General features: G+C 39.8%; 1 protein-coding gene across 2 annotated transcripts in view; it reads right to left on the bottom strand.

Moving 5' to 3' along the window:
* Positions 1-15,389, bottom strand: part of SLC25A36 (solute carrier family 25 member 36) — a 58,622-nt gene extending 43,233 nt beyond the window's left edge. Inside the window, exon 1 of one of the 2 annotated variants that reach the window (XM_054982219.1) lies at positions 15,330-15,389. In XM_054982219.1, the coding sequence (XP_054838194.1) occupies positions 15,330-15,370 (41 nt within the window). In that variant the 5' untranslated portion in view covers positions 15,371-15,389. Of the gene's footprint in view, positions 1-12,428; positions 12,516-15,329 lie in introns of those variants that run through there. The other variant, XM_054982220.1, reaches the window with a different exon arrangement.
* Positions 15,390-16,584: the final 1,195 nt, after the last annotated feature.

The following is a 16,584-nucleotide window of genomic DNA, read 5'->3' as shown; positions in this document are numbered from 1 at the left end:
CCATATAAATAAAACATGTCTGAACTTACTCTATAAAATTATAGAGGTCTCACCTGATACCAAAAATGCCCTGTCCTACATTCAAATACCACTAGAATGTTTAATTCCTTAAACTTCAGAGAAGGTGCTATAAAAATAAACTGCTTGAAAAAGCCATGTGTTCAGCTTCTGCACATTCACAAATTTAAAAATACTTATGAAAATAATTAATTTTTTTTTCAAGTACGGTGGATGTATATGGCCCTCTAAAAGATACACAGATCCAGTTCAAGGTGCATTGCATATTATTTCTTACTAATAAAAAAGCATTGATGGTACTTTGATGACGCCAACACTGTCTACCAAAAGGCCAGCTATTAAATATTGCCAGCTAAACATTTTTATTGCTTTGAACTGGTACTCATGAAACTCAGATGAATTTAGCAGTATACATGACATTATGGTTTGTAAGCAATGTCACAGAGGAATGAAGCTTTCATCATAATTCCTATAATTCAATGTAATTTCTAATTACAAGCAGCCAGGTACAGTTAAGTGTGGCACAAGGATAACAATTACATTTAGTCAGGACGGAAAATATCTCTTTACTAGCACCCGGATCTCTACTTGCCGTGCACCAGCTCTCAAACTACCAGCAACTGAACTTTCAACATTCTCATTCCAAAACACAGTACCTATATGAAGTTACTGAAAAGCTGAAAACCCTCAACATTCCAATTTTAGCAAGCAGTACACAAATACTACATAGAGAACAAGAAATGCCACCCTGAGCTCTGCAGAGGGAGGGTGGAATAAAAATGTTATAGGTTACTAAATCTCTTACAGTGATCTAACTCTGCTAGCAAGGAAGTTAGGATGGAACAGTGAAGTACCATTTTAATTTAAAAGTCAATGTAAGCACTCTAACTATGATAGCATCACGGGAATATTCGTGTGTAAATGGGCATATATGTAGGCTGTGCTGAGAAAGGAGAAGCTGGTTAGCTTAGTTGGCACTCTAACTTCCCCCAGGTATAACTGTCACCTACAGCACCATGATGAAGTTGTGTCAGAAGAATGTTGTAATCGTATACATATCACTGGAGTCAACCGAAAACCCACAACAGGAATAGCCCTCTATTTCAAGAGGGGAAAAAACCTCTTAAGACACCTTAAGATGGAATCATAATTCATATTAAAAATGGGCTTCTATGTACTCTCCATCACAGACTGTTTTTGATCAATCTGAGTTGCACAGGATTCAAAGCCAACTAAAAGCGAACTAGTTCAGTGATATCAGGGAATAACCCAATTGCAAGCCTTTCTTCTTGGCAATAATGCATACCATAGGGCTCTTTCAAAAGACAATCTCCAACAGATACATTTGAAAGACTACTTTAGAAAACATGTCCACCTCTTGCACAAGAGAAGTATCCTATTAAGAAGGAATGTTAAGCTAAAAGATCTTGCCTTGATGTCTTAATTTTCCATAGAGAATTTTTGATTTACCTTGTTATGAAAGCAATTATTTTCCAATTTATTATTTGGAGGTACAATCCCATGGGAAGATGCTACCAGCATAGGTAATCTTATATGTGAAACATATTGTATATTCTAGGTATTATAATGCACAGTGCATAGAATGCAATCTGAAAACTGGATAAAGAGTATCTTACGTAGTCAAATCGATTGTGTGTTCACCAAAAATAAAATTCAGCCTGTGCACGAAACCCAGGGGTATTTGAAGATACTTATACACTTCAAATATTTTTTTTTTTGAAAATTTTTTTATTGGGTTAGAATTCATTATTTTTACATTTACATTCAATTTTCCACAATTTTTTCATCTCTAACCCCCTCCCTTTCCCCCCCTTTTTGTTGACTTCCAACAGCTTCCCAACCCTTTGTCCCCTTTCCCTTACTTTTATTAGCTTCCTCTATCTAAAACAAATATATATTCTCCATTATTCTAAGCAGTACATCCTTAACTATTTTTAACATTGTATGCCCAAACTGTAAGTCTTTGTTTCCATCTTAAATAAACAATTTATCCCATTTTTCAATTTCAAATATTTCTATATATCATAAACCATATAGATCGTACATTCATTTATATCAAACAATTTGACTTATTCTCTATATATTACTCATTCTACCTTTTTGTAATAATTCTATATATCTCTCATCACGTAGTCAATCAATTTGACTCATCTATATCTTCAGACATTCAGTTTGGTACAAAACTTACCAAAAAGAAAGAAAATATTATTAGTTAGTCAATCCTTATATTTAATCCTTATAGTTAATTATTTTCTATCTATGTTCTGTTTGTTAACCTATATATATCTATATATATATCAATCTATTAATTTGACTGCTTATTAATTCACATTTATCTCTTCTCCCCCCGGTAAAGTCTCCCCCCTCTACTTCAGTACTTCAGTAGTTCTCAAACTGCCACAGTTTTCCTCCCACCTCCCATTTCTTCTCCAGGTGTTGTTTCAGCTTCTCCCAATCTGTGTTGAACTGCCCTGAGTCCAGATCTCTCAGTTTTCTTGTCATCTTATCCATTTCAGCCATATACAGCAATTACTTATACACTTCAAATATAATTTATTTCATTAATTTCTGAAATCAAGGCAAAATAGATGCTTGGTCAAAACTGAGTATCTTCTTTTGAAGAAAATGTTATAAAAATGTCTAGATTTCCCCAAATGATCTATACATTTACTAATGTTCCCATTTTAATACAAGGTAAGAAATTACAATACAAGGTAAGAAATTACAAGAAATGCAAAAACTTTTAAATAGCTTCATTTGGAATAATAAGAAACCAAGAGTAAGTCTTGACTACTGCACAGGATTGATGGTATTGGGGTGGCCTAGAATCTCCTAACATAATAATCTATTATCATACAACTTGATTATCTTGGTTGATGAAATGGATATTACTGACAGATCACTCTTCTTTAACTCACACTGAGCAAATGCACATTAAAGTTCCATCAGATATATGGTTTGGGCATTAAAAAAATGAGAGGCAGAAATTTTAAAGTCATGGTAATTTATCATTGATGCACTAATGTATACCTGGGTCATGATTTGGCCGGAAAATTTGCACCTTCTACCTCTCCATTAACATCTATATCTATATTACCATGTCCCAATGCAATGGACACTCTAGATGTTCCAGGTATCATACATTAATAGTGAACAATGAAGTTGTACCCTATGAAGCTATGCTGGAAAAAAGAGGCTCAAATTTTTCTTTATTGTAATGTTTACATATCAAAAGCTTTCTTGTCTCACAATTTAGAAGAGGAATTCTCAAGACGGCTAACAAAATCTGAAGAGCTAGCTGTACAAGGGAAAACAAGACATATTTCCAGCATTTACTATATATTGAAAGAATTACAGTGAAATCCTAAGCAGAGTTACTCCAGCACGAGCCCATTAAAATCAATGGCTTAGACTTTTACTGTTAGTTTATAAAGAAGGGGGGGGGGAATCTACCAAAAAGTGTTAGATCAATCTAGGACATCAAATAAATTCAGCTTTATGGAATCATTTGTTTATAAGAGGATCAACTTTTTCAGTGAATCTTTAAGACAGAATGTAATTAAAATTGCAAACCAATGGTATTTGTCAGCAAATAATATAACATCATGAAGAACTGTTGGTTCCAAGCAATAATACTGCCACTTTTTTTATTAGTGGTGTGAGTATTGGAAAGCGGTAAAATATTGGAAAACAATAGTTGCAAGTATTTCAGCTGGTGTAGGATATACAATCGCTTGCACACCAGAATTATTGTTAAATTATGTTGTAGATATGCTGTCTTCTCTTCCAGAACAGGTTCTATATGTACTTAAGTTACAACTGCTTGTATTATCTATGCCAGACAGTGGAAGAAAAGCTCCCTCCAAGTAAAAAAGAGTGTTTAAAGAAATTAAAAGATATGTTTTCTATGATCCAATTGACAGCTTATTTAAAATGAAACCCTTCAAAAACATTGATGTCTGGAGGCTAATGATGAATCAGATAGATAATATCAGTTTTCATGAAATACTTAAAGGAAGCAATTAAACCAGTTATTTACACTCTGCTGTCTCAAATGAATTGTAAACATTGTATTTATAGCGTGCCTGTCTTCACTGAATTGTTTTAGAACCCTCTGTTGGATATGTTTTTCAGTGTGTAAAATAAAAAAAAGTATTACTAAAATACCAAAAGAACTCATAAAGAAGCAGAAAGTGTTATTTTGATTCAAACAAACCACTGTGCCAGGACCCGGGGCATAAAATGAGACCAAGAGTCTTTTAATGGAACATATGGCTCTATGTTCAAGATTCTGTTTTATTATTTTATATTTGTTTTCTTGGTCGCTTGTTTACTAAGGAGACTAGCAATTTCAGTATTTACTTGAAAACATTCTAGATGCATTCTCTCATAAGTGTTGTATCCTATGTGGGACTCCTTTCAATATTCCATCAACTTTAACTTATAAAATAGCAGCTCATGGGTTTTTTTTAAAAATCATGGCATGGCATTAAAAAAATCACAGCATTTTTACTGTATTCATTGAAACAATTTCCAATATGTGAGGTATAGTCACTCTGGTTGGTTTTACATTGCTTGTTAATGGTCAGGCCAAGCAAAATAATTGGTACTAGCTGAATGACTAATGACTGGACAGCATCAAAAAAGAAAAGTGAAATAAAGATCTGAGAGGGCTAAAATGGCTCTATTTATACAGTTGCAATTAAACAGAATTATTCTGATTGAACTTTTGAGGATTCATTATATGTGAGAAAGTCCATGCTCAAGGGTTCATGCTTAGTTTTCAGGTCTGGATGGCAGTTAAAGAGATAAGCAAGAAGGTATTAAATACACAGACTCCAAAAGGTATTCCCCCTCTTTATCCCTTATATAGAGCCAGTTAGGTGTACTGGTTAAGAGCGCAGGACTCAGGGCCGGTGCACCCACTGAGGCCAGGTAGGCGGTGGCCTCAGGGCGCAAGGGCACCGGAGGGGCACCAGAGGGGGTGTTGGGGGCAGAGGCATGCGCTACGGAGCTGGCGTGGCTGGGCCGCAGCTGCTGCAGCCAGCCAGCCCCGCGCTGCTGCCGCCACACGCCCCCAGCCGGGCACAGTAGCCATTAGCCGCTGCCGGGGCAGCGTGCGGAGCGCAGAGCAGCCTCCGCCCGCCACCCCACCCATCCACTGGCAAATGCCCCCGGCTTGCGCTGCATGATGATGTCATCACATGATGATGTCATCCGCAGTCGGTGACGCACGTGGGGGATAGCCGCAGGCACGAGAAACCCTGGTGCCGGCAGTGGCGGGACTCTAACCTGGAGAACCGGGTTTGATTCCCCACTCCTCCACTTGAAGCCAGCTGGGTGACCTTGGGCTAGTCACAATTCTCTGGAGCTCTCTCAGCCCCACCCACCTCACAGGGTGTTTTGTTGTGGGGATAATAATAACATACTTTGTAAACCGCTCTGAGTGGGCATTAAGTTGTCCTGAAGGGCGGTATATAAATCGAATGTTATTGTTGTTGTTGTTATTATTATTATTATATCACACTTTTGTAAGGCTGAGAGCTTTGTAGTTTTTAAAAATTTCATACATAGTTGTCATGTATGTGCTACATAATTTCAAAGATAATTTTCATAATCTAGTAACAAGAAATTGTGTGCGAGTAAAACAACATTATGACAAGCAAGACCAGTCATAATTTCTTTAAATATTTTCTAAAGTTCAGTTAGAGATTTCCAAAAAACAAACAAAGAGGCAATAGGTCAATGGTCCTTTATTGTATTGATATTCTTTTCTCATTTAGTAGAAGAAAGTTTTGGTTTATAATGAAATCAAATGAGTTTATGTCAACTAGACTTATAATGACTGGACTTGCTATGTTAGTCACAAAAGGGACATAATTTTCCCTCACAACAAATGAGAAGTTAAATCTATATACCTTATTATGCTTGTTAGCATTAAAGGTGATGAGATATTTTTAAAAGTAACAGTGCTTGAGACTAACACCATAATGTGAGACAGTCAGAATTCCTTCCATGTGGACTCAATATTCAATTCATATTTCTTGCCTTCTGTTGAAAATACAGCTAAATCAAGGCATCAGACTTGCCCTGAAGCTCCCCCGCCACACGCTTTTAGTTCATCCTAGCTAGACTGATGAGGTGGGCCTATCCAAAGTTTAAAAGGTCAACTCTATAGAAAACACATTTTGATCTGTAACTTTCCCCCCCCCATCCAAAGGGGACCAAATTCTCAGCAACTGTACACTGACATTCTCCCTGTCAAACCCCAGACAAATAAGAGAATGGGTCCCAAGTTCTTAGGCAGACACAACAATTTTGTAATCACAGAAATACTAATTTAAATGTGCGCATAGGAGGATGTTTGGCATACAAAAGATGCAGGCAGACTTGCACAGCATGCAGAAGGAAACATGCAGCACCCCAAAAAAGTTAGCTGGAGTGGGATAGTACACATGACTGCATTTGGATAGCTTCAAAACTTGGAGGCCAAGTATTGCTTTTGTGAACAGCCATCATTTTCAAATTAAAACATCTGCCTAGATCAGAGAGCTGATCTCCAAAGTATAAGGTAATATTACACAATGGATTCAGAAGACAGCATTTCATGGTCCATAGGAGAGAATGTAGTCATTACGGTACAACAGGCAGCAGCTTGCATTTGGAGATCCAAAGCAGGCAAGCAAACACAATATTAAGAATGCGTCCCTATACCCTACATCTTCCACAGACAAACTGGGTCATCCCTAACCCACACCTTGGTTTTAGGCATAATTCTGCATCTCTTACTCTTTTTCAGACAGCAAGTGACACTAGAGACTTGTGGAAAGAAAAATGTGTGTGTGTGGGGGGGGGGGGATGGCTGTTGCAAGTTGTTTTACCAGATGACTGGAAAAATTCCCTGCCAGTTTTATTTCCTCATGACTGCATCATCCAGGTCAAAAATTCTCCCTAGACAAGACAGTCAAGCAAAACAAAAATAAATAAGAATTAATATTAAAACATAGTTGTTGGTTTAATTTCTTGTAATTGCAACAACAAACAGAACATTTTAATTCGATTTTTGGGACCAACATGGTACCTGCCTACTGTTTTTAGAAAGTGTTTTTTTTGCCCAGCAGAGCTTCTGATTAGCCAGTGGAGATCTGATTGGCCATGTGGATTTTTTTAAAAGTTGCATTGGCAGAAGCTGCCACTACAGCACAAGGATCTTCACTGCATGAATGAAGATAAGCTCTGTAGGTGCAAAAAAATGTTTTTAATCAACATGTTCATTTTCAAAGGCATCCTATTAAACAGGGCTTCTGCTTGAAATGTTGAACAACAACAACATTTCATTTATATACCGCTCTTCAGGACAACTTAAAGCCCACTCAGAGCGGTTTACAAAATATGTTATTATTATCCCCACAACAATCACCATGTGAGGTGGGTGGGGCTGAGAGAGTTCCTAGAAGCTGTGACTAGCCCAAGGCCATCCTTGGGCTAGTCACAGCTTGGGGCTTCACATCCTTGGGCTTCAAGTGGAGGAGTGGGGAATCAAACCCAGTTCTCCAGATTAGAGTCCCACACTCTTAACCACTACAGCAAACCGGCTCTCTGTTTGTTATGCATGATCTCTCTGACATTTTGTGGTTGGCTCAATCTCCAGCAGCAGTCTTCCAAATTCTATACTTGCCAAGGCCCTTCTCTGCTCACACTGAAAAACCTGAGGCTTTGCACTTTATTATTTATCCCCCTCATCAACCCTCTGAATTATCAAAAAATGGCTAAACATTTCTCCCATATCGCTATAACTGTAAACATCCTTGATCCTACACAGAATAAATACAACCATTACAGATCATAATACTGTTTTTTGCTATTTATTTTTAGTCTATGGTAGGAGACGATGAATGAACTGTAAGAAACTGATAATCACTAAAAATCTGGTTAAGTCATAAGGCAACTAAACTTCACAAGTCTTTAGAACTCTACAAGTAAACAATTAGCAACACAGCCTAAAGAAAGACCAGGATAATAAACCGATAGCAACTCAGAAGAATGGTTACATTGCTACCAAGACACTGAAGGGGGGGGGGGGGACCCTTTGTTAAAACTGCTACATAATTTACAAAAATGAATGTCCCAGCTGGCACAAAATAACTTTCTCATTGCCAACCAGAATTCAATCTGTCTGCTGCACAAACTCTGAAGCCATTTTCAAAGATCTGCCCTACCCTCTGTCTGCTCCTCCATCAATTCAGTTCCTTTCCTATAAACTGTGCGTAATGTAAGACATCTAGTAAAGAGTTCACAAGAATGCACAGAAACACAGAAAAGAGACACACGCATAGGGTGCACAGCACCATTATTATTTATTTATAGTCTGCCTTTCTCACTAAAACCCAAGATGGATTACACTGTGGCACTACTTTAGTAATGGGACCACTGTGTAATTTCAGAGGACTGAAGCAAGACTATTTATTGTAAGAAATGTATGAACAAATATCTACTGCACTGATATACCTCACTTCTGATGCAGCACAGAGCTCAATTAGTTGGGCTGTGTGTCAGCACTCTCCTGGTACCAGCCCCACTACTGCCATGAGCTCTCCAGGTGACCTTGGGTAAGCCACTACTCTCAGCCCCAGCTCCCCAGCTCTATTGTGGGGATAACAACAACACTCTGAGCAGGGCACTAATCTGTCTAGAAAAAATGTTATACAAATGAACTGTTATTATTATAGGACAGGGTAGCCTCTATGACTCTTCTCTCTCTACTTTGCCTACTTCAGGACTGTTGTGATAACAATGTTGAGCGTCCTCCTGACCCTATTTCATCGAGCAAGCTTCATGGCAGAGTGTGGTCTTGCATCCACATCTCCCAGATCCTAGCCTTACACTCCAGCCACACCACCATATTGGCTCTCAGAATTTCAAGAGTCAAGCAATAAGCACACATGTGAGGGGAGGGGGGAAGGGTCAAAATTGGGAGCTTCCAATATTCATGAAAATTATTGAAAACTAACACAAAAGACAGTAAATACAGATCGACAAAATTGTGCTGCTGGCAATTACAGTCTTTCCAGCACCTGCTCCTAAAATGTGGAAATGGAGCTTTGCTAATCTCTCTCATTACAGGCTGTTCAACATCACTTAAAAACACACTTATTCATGAAAGTTTTGAGTGGAATTTGCTTTTTTTTGCCCCAGAATTTCTTAAAGTAGAATATCTTGCTTGTATCATGTTTGTTTTCAGCCTTTGACTGTGTGCAAAAAGCTGTGTGTAAACTACCAAATAAAATTTTAAAAGGCATTCCATCATTTTAAATATTAAGCCCACATTAGAGTATAATCAACCAATGGTATCAAGATAGGTAGGGCAGGAAGGGTGGTCAAAAGTAAACCAACAGGAGAGATCTCACATCACATGCCTGTTTGACTAAAAGTAATACCCCTCCCCCCCAAAACCCTCACAAGCTGTTAAATCAAATGCCATATAAAAATACTAGCTAGTCTCAAAAAAGGAATTTCTTCACATCAAAGAACTAAGAAATGTTGGAAATGTAGTATGCTTCTTTTTGCTGCTGACATTTGTTTTCTTAATTCCCTACTATTTTTTAAACACAGATATTCTGACTGTACCCATATTACACAAAAGGCAGTGGCCATTTAAAAAAAAAACTTTTTTTAATGATCAGTGAAGAAAATGAACTAAGAAAAGCATGCAACTAGATGAAGGGATCCAGAGCATTTCTTACCAGCTACATTACAAAAAATAGCTGGGATGCATACTTCCAAGTTACTTTCACTCTGCTTACCATGTGACTACATGCTCCCCCCCATGTGACTACATGCTTCTCCCCCCATGTGACTACATGCTTCCCCCCCCCAGCTATGCTGACCCAGAATTAGGGTCAACAAGCCTACAACCGCTACTCAACAACATAAGCTCTCTAAAGCACTTTCTACACAACATGAACTTTGACCAATTTCAAAGAACCTTGAAACACACAAGAGAAATTCTAGACCAAACCGAAGAGACAAAGAGGAAAATTACTAGCTTCAGAATCAAGTCACGTGCATCTGGTCCTGATTATCTCTAGAGAGATAATCCTGGTCTTTATCTCCAAGTAAAATGCTCTTCTGTGGCAAGAGGTGCAGGGAACCTGGTGGCAGAAAGAGACTGAGAGAAAGGCAGATGTTGCCTGGCCTTCCTAACACATCACAGGGAGATTTGGATAGGAAACATAATAACCAAACAAGGGAGCCCAAACACATTATGAGCTTGTGTGTGTTTGTGAAGTGATCAGTGTGGAAACTGCATTACTGAATTAGAAGCAGGTTGAAAGAAACATGGACAAAATAACAATTTGACATTTAATTAATGTTCACAGGCCATTTAGGGGCATCTCCACATTTTTTAAAAAAGGTGTCTAACAGAAAATTGATTTCAGAAGATCTGCATCCCAGGGCACTGCAGTTAAATAATGCTCTCTATGATAAAGAGTCCTCTAAAAAAAAGAAGTTGGATGAAATTGTATTTCCACACATAAACATTCCCAAGAAAGCCAATTGTATAGCTCTTTTCATACTATAAATTATATGGTCTCAATGTGCACGAAGGATGGTGGGACTGTAGTGGTTAACCCCACCCTAACTATGGTGGAAAACATGCTTACAGGACCTATGTAGAGAAGCCTGTCATGTGTGTAACTGGCAGAATTCCTGATCATGTGGAAACAGCTACATACATACACTTTTATATGCACAGAAGCTTTTCAGTAACGTATATGGGTCGGGGAGGGGGGCTGCTACCACACTCCTATCCACCAAGCATGTTCTAGATAGACAGACAGAGACAGAGAGTCCAAAAAGGGTTGTAGCACATCTTTTAAAAAATAAAACAGAAGCAATTGATTTGGACCTTAATGACTGCTCATGTTAAAAATATTCCATCCACGTAAAGCATGATCACATTCAACTCTTTCTGTTTCAGAATAACCTTGCTACACATTCTTTGCCACACTCTTTTTCTCTACCTGAAATGTTCTTTAAGAACTCTTATTTCCAGTATACACAAAATATAAAAACCTATCCTTACTTTCTCTGAAGAAAATCTCTCAGAACGTAATGTGGTTTATTCCCAAATAACATGTAGCATTATTGCCTCAATCTCTCTAACACAAGATTTGCACAATTTCCATAGTACTCCAGAGTACGTTAGCAAGTTGCTTCAGAAATGCCAGAGACCACTCCAGAAGGAAGACCTTGATGCATGCACAGGGATAGTGTTGTTGTGACGGGGAGGGAAGGAATATGTAATTCTTTTTAGCCTTATTTACTAATTATTTTCTTGAAATAATATAGCACTGCTCACCGTAATGTTGCATTAGAGATGTTTACCTTCAAAAGAGAAATCATTCAGCTCCTTGAAGATTGAAAGAGCTGATGAAGTGGATTCTAGTACACAAGAACTTACGTTAGAATAAAAAGCTTGTTAGTTTTTAAGGCGCCCCAAGACTTGTTTATTTTTTGCTTCTACAGACCAGCATGCCTATCCCTAGTTTCAACTGGTTAGCTGTGTTGGTCTGTAGTAGATTAGCATAGCACCCATCATCAGACTCTCAAAAAATATCCTGGAAAATCTTGTTGGTCTTTTAAGGGGCTACTGGAGTCAAACCTTGTTCATGCCTATTCCTGTAAGCTTGTAGAGCATCAGCAATTCAAGTTTAATGAGAAACAGTAAGTCCCATTATTGTAAATAGAATCTACTCCCATGTAAATGATATGCTTAAGACATTAAGGTGCTATAAGCCTTTTATTTTTTATGTAGTAATCTTACACTCCTAGCCTCTAAAACTTATTACCTTATTCACAGGCCTCACAACAAAAGCATACAGATGATATAAACTTTAGTCCAAAAACAAGCAACGTGAATCTCTGACTTTTAATACCATTCCCATGTCTCTCTGCCTTCCATATCCATGACATAAACACTACCCAATAGGTTCTGCACGCCTCTGCTTCCCACTATATACAAATGAACATTTATTTTCATTATTTATAATCTATCTTTCTCATTGAGACTTAAGGTGGTTTACACAGTGGGAGTCAGCAGTTAATTTCAAAGACCTTTCAATAAACAATGTAACAGGATCTATGAATGCAAATTCGCTAAGATTTAAAATCAGCAGAAATCCAATACAGAGCAAAAGAAATGCTGAAACAGAGCATAAGCAATTTAAACCTGACATACAAAACAACAGAGAAACTACCCAGTAGGATCACACTTGCAGCAACAGACAGCACACGGAAGTTCCAAGCTACAGAAACAACCCAGCAGGATAATGTCCAAGACAATATTTACAAAGCCAAACACAAAACACAGAGTTTTTTTCACCTACCCTCCTGCAAACAGATGCACACAAGTATCTTTTTGGTTCATCGTCTCTCATGCTTATCCCCGAAAGGAGGACAGGGAGAAGGCAGAGGATAAGGATCTAATCTCTGCTATTTTGAACTGAGGCAAGGCTGCCATTCGGTTTAGAGGACACAACACAACCCAACAAGGGTTGTGTTACATTTTCGGAAGACGGAGGCCCGGTTACCACTCCAGCAACACAAAAAGTCCTCCTCTAGGTGCAGCAAACGAGGATACAGAAACTGCCAGCAGCGAAGCTCTCGAACAGCTTCTGCCTATGAAACGAGGCCCAATATAAACAGACGCTGCCATTGGCACTGGAGCGCCCGCGACGTCACCACTCAGGGCTTATCAGGCCTTGCGCACGTGATCAGAGCCCCCAGCTCATCAATGGAGACGGGCGTATCCGGCAGCCGAAGAAATGCTGGCCTGCAACGGGGCGCCTGGGCAACGCGACTCTCGCCTGCTCTCTAGAAGAGGGAAGCGGGAGAAGGGCCAGAGCCGGGGCTTCTGCTTACAGCTGCTTTGCCTGGAAGACGAATAAGGAGAGAGGGGCTAGGCCGCGTGCCTTAGCATCAAATGGACTCCCTGGCGGAACAGCCTTATCTGCTGGCTTAAAGAGTTATCTTTCTACCTTTGGCTCTACCGGGGGAGGGATTGACCTGCTTTCGCTTGCCTGTATCTGCAACTCCTTTACACCAACAGGAAAGAAACTGTCCTTGTTAACGATTGAGCAACATTTATCAGCATCCTCCTGCGCTACGCGGAGCAAGCCACCCGCCTCTTCCCTGTTCCACAGCTACACGCCGATTCTGTGGAGTTACTTCTCGGTGGATTTAGACTGTAGCAACTCTGTACAGAACTGTGTTAGACTGGGAAGGGGGGAGGCTGTTACCCAAATCGGAATGTACAACTCTGCATTGTACAACTGACTGTATTTGTTTATAAAATGGATTTCCCACACATCTAGTTGAAAGTTCAACATTTCCAATAATAAACAGGATATGTAAAAAACGAAACACAACCTAACAAAATAAAATGCAAGAGTACTCAGTTTTCTGCTTTCTGATCCTGTGGTGTTCAAGTGCTTCAGACTACTACAATTATGTGTCTCATCCCATTAATTTGTCAATGCCTGGGTTGACTTTCTAGGTTAATTTTTGATCCAAGCAATAGTTCTGCATGGGATCTAGCCACTTTTTATAAATACATCAGCTGCACAGAACTGTTTTTCTCCAAACACTGTTAACCATCTGGTGCCTGCAAAGATAAATATCCTTTCCTCCTACTGCAGATGTCAAAAGGGATAATTAGTACTGTACAGAATCTGGTTGCACCAGAATAATAAAATCCTAAGAGCCCTTAACCTGAAGTTCGCCAGCCTGTTTCCAACAATGGCTACCTAGATACTTCCAGCAAGGGCTTTCTTTTTCCTACTTCCTACATCAGCTTTCTTTTTCCTACTTCCCTAGAAAATGATATTCTGAGGTTAACTGAACATGGAAGTTCCATATAACCAGGGGTTTTTTTCTGGGAAAAGAGGTGGCGGAACTCTCAAATGGAAAATGAAGAAGAAACATGGGATTCTTTGAAATCATATTATTTTCAAGCACTATTGCCGAGTATTTTCAAGAGGTGCCGGAACTCCATTCCCCCGAGCTCCCCCTGAAAAAAAGTCGTGCATATAACTACCTGTGCTAACAGCTGTTGATAGAGAAAAGAACCAGTGGCTGACTCCTCGCACTACAATAGTTTAAAACCCAAATATCAGGGCCTTGATTTTTAAATTCAAAAAACACTAATTTAAGCCAAAGCTTTCTGATAGTGGAGTTACTAATTTGTTGGCTTTTAAAATAGAACTGTGGGTACACAAAAGATGCACATTTTAGAATGTAAACAAATAGAAAGTACCCATGTATTTCTGCATAAATCACTGCTCCGGAAGGCCGGGTAATTTTGCCTTTTCCTTGCATCAGGAATAATCAAATATGATACTGAGGTGCAGAAAAGTATCCAGTTCAAGCAGAGGCCAGTTCAAAGGAGACAAATCAGAGTTGTGATTCATACAGAGACAGCAGGCAAACTATACCGCAGGGAAGTATTTTTGCCCTATAAAGGGGGGGTGGGGGTTGAATTTATTTTTCCACAGATTTGAATACCACTTCTTACAATTGTTTCGGCACAATCAGATGTGAACCGTGAATGGAAAGAAATACAGTCCTTTAAAAAAAGATACTGAAATGTGCTAAAACCAGTGGTGCAGTAGCTGAAACAACAGGGAGAATCTGACCTCAAATCATCCATGAAGCTTGGGCCACTCACTCTCCTTCAACCAAACCTACCTCAGAGGATGGATGGGAGGATAAAACATCATTCTGAGCTCCGTGCAGTCAGGGTCTAAAACAGTTAAACCCTAATAAAGCCAGCTAGCCACAACCTTCGTTCCCACCACTGTAGCTTGTCTTTGTAGTCCATTCCTTGCGCCTGTTTTACTCAGGAGTTAGTCTCTCTGGATTCACACGGGGTTATCCCCAAGCAAGCGTGCAGGCTCATGCTCAGAACTATAGACGTGCACTGACTAGTGACTCCCCCACCCCACCCCCGCAACTGGGGAGTAGCTGCGGCAATTCACAGAGAAACAGAATGGACGGCTCCTCTGACTTTTTCCTTTACTCATACTCAAAAACCCCACACCGACAGCAACTAAAACAGAACCACCCTTTCTTGCTTCTTAGAGTTGCGCATCCCATCCACTCACCCTGATTCCCTGACAGTCCCCATGAAAATCAGGCCTGAGCCCGCCCGTCCCTTCCTCACAAGCTCAGCTCTCACGTGCTTCTTCTGCCCTACCCAAAGGTCAAGTTTAATTGTCGTTTAAACCTACCCTCCAGCAAACAAATGCACCAGGGTGTCTCTCTGGCTCATTCTCTCTCATTCTTGTCCTCAGCCGACGGAAGAGAGAAGGGGAGGGGAAAGAAGATGGTGTTGAGCACTTCCTTCTGCGGTTGCTTAATGGCGCAGCAAAGCCTGACTAGGCGCTTTGGCCGCCATCTATTGGTCACGGAGCGAAAGACAGCTCCCGGGGCCTGTGTGTTACTTAATTCTCTCGCGTACGCCTCGAAAACCGCAGGAGACAAGCCTCCTTCCTCTCTCTATGACATAATGCCTTTCAAGGCGATGATGAAGAAGGGAGGAGGAAGGAGGAGGAGGAGAAAAACTGTTGTGCCAAGTTCACAAAGCTGTGTAATGTAAACCTCACCCTCACCTCTATACTTAGGACTGTCACAGAAAATATGATATCCTTGAAACTTACTGCACTAACGCACACTGTGTAATCCGCCTTGAGTCTTAGTAAGGAAGGCTATAAATGACATAATATAAAATAAATACATTTTCTGCACCGAAAAGCTGTCTCACATTCCTGTAGGATTCACGAAAATTTATTCTGGAATATATTTTAGTAAGTTTGTAATAGATCTATAGTTTATGGCAGTGCTTCCCCCCCCGCCCCCGCCCCCGCCCCCAATCCCCATTCCTTCCTTCCTGCAGGACTTGGGAGATCCCTCCACAAAGGTGCAGGAACTCAGCACTGCAAATCACTGACTTGATTTATTGACCCTGACCTGGATAACCCAGGCAAGCCTGATCTTGTCAGATCTCAAAAGCAAAGTAAAGTCAGTGTTCATTAATAATTGGATGGGAGACCTCCAATGAAGACCAGGGTTGCAGAGGCAGGCAACAGCAAAATACTTCTGTTAGTCTCTTGCCATAAAAATGCAGCCAGGAGTCCCTGTAAGTCAGCTATGACTTGACAGTGCTCCACCACCATGGTAATATGCATCCCAGTATTAAACCTTAATCCATTAAAATATTTTAGTATTATCAAAATGTTTTAATCTGCTTTTCCTGGCATAGTGGGTTCTGGATTGCCATCAAATAGTAGATGGTTTCTGGAGAGGTGTATAGAGATAAGAAAGAGGCAGTTAACCCTAGGGCAAGACTCGGAGAGAGGAAGAGAGAGCAAGAACAAGAAGGGAACCTGTGGGAGAAATAGCTGAAATATTTTTCTTATGAGGTGTTGGATTGGTTCCAGAGGAGAAGACAACTGTACAGCAGTTGAGAAGGGAGGTAGCCAGAAA

Source organism: Eublepharis macularius, chromosome 6 (genome assembly GCF_028583425.1).
Source record: "Eublepharis macularius isolate TG4126 chromosome 6, MPM_Emac_v1.0, whole genome shotgun sequence".
Classification (NCBI taxonomy): domain Eukaryota; kingdom Metazoa; phylum Chordata; class Lepidosauria; order Squamata; family Eublepharidae; genus Eublepharis; species Eublepharis macularius.
Note: the sequence above shows the minus strand (reverse complement) of the source record. Positions and strands in the feature narration are given on the sequence as shown.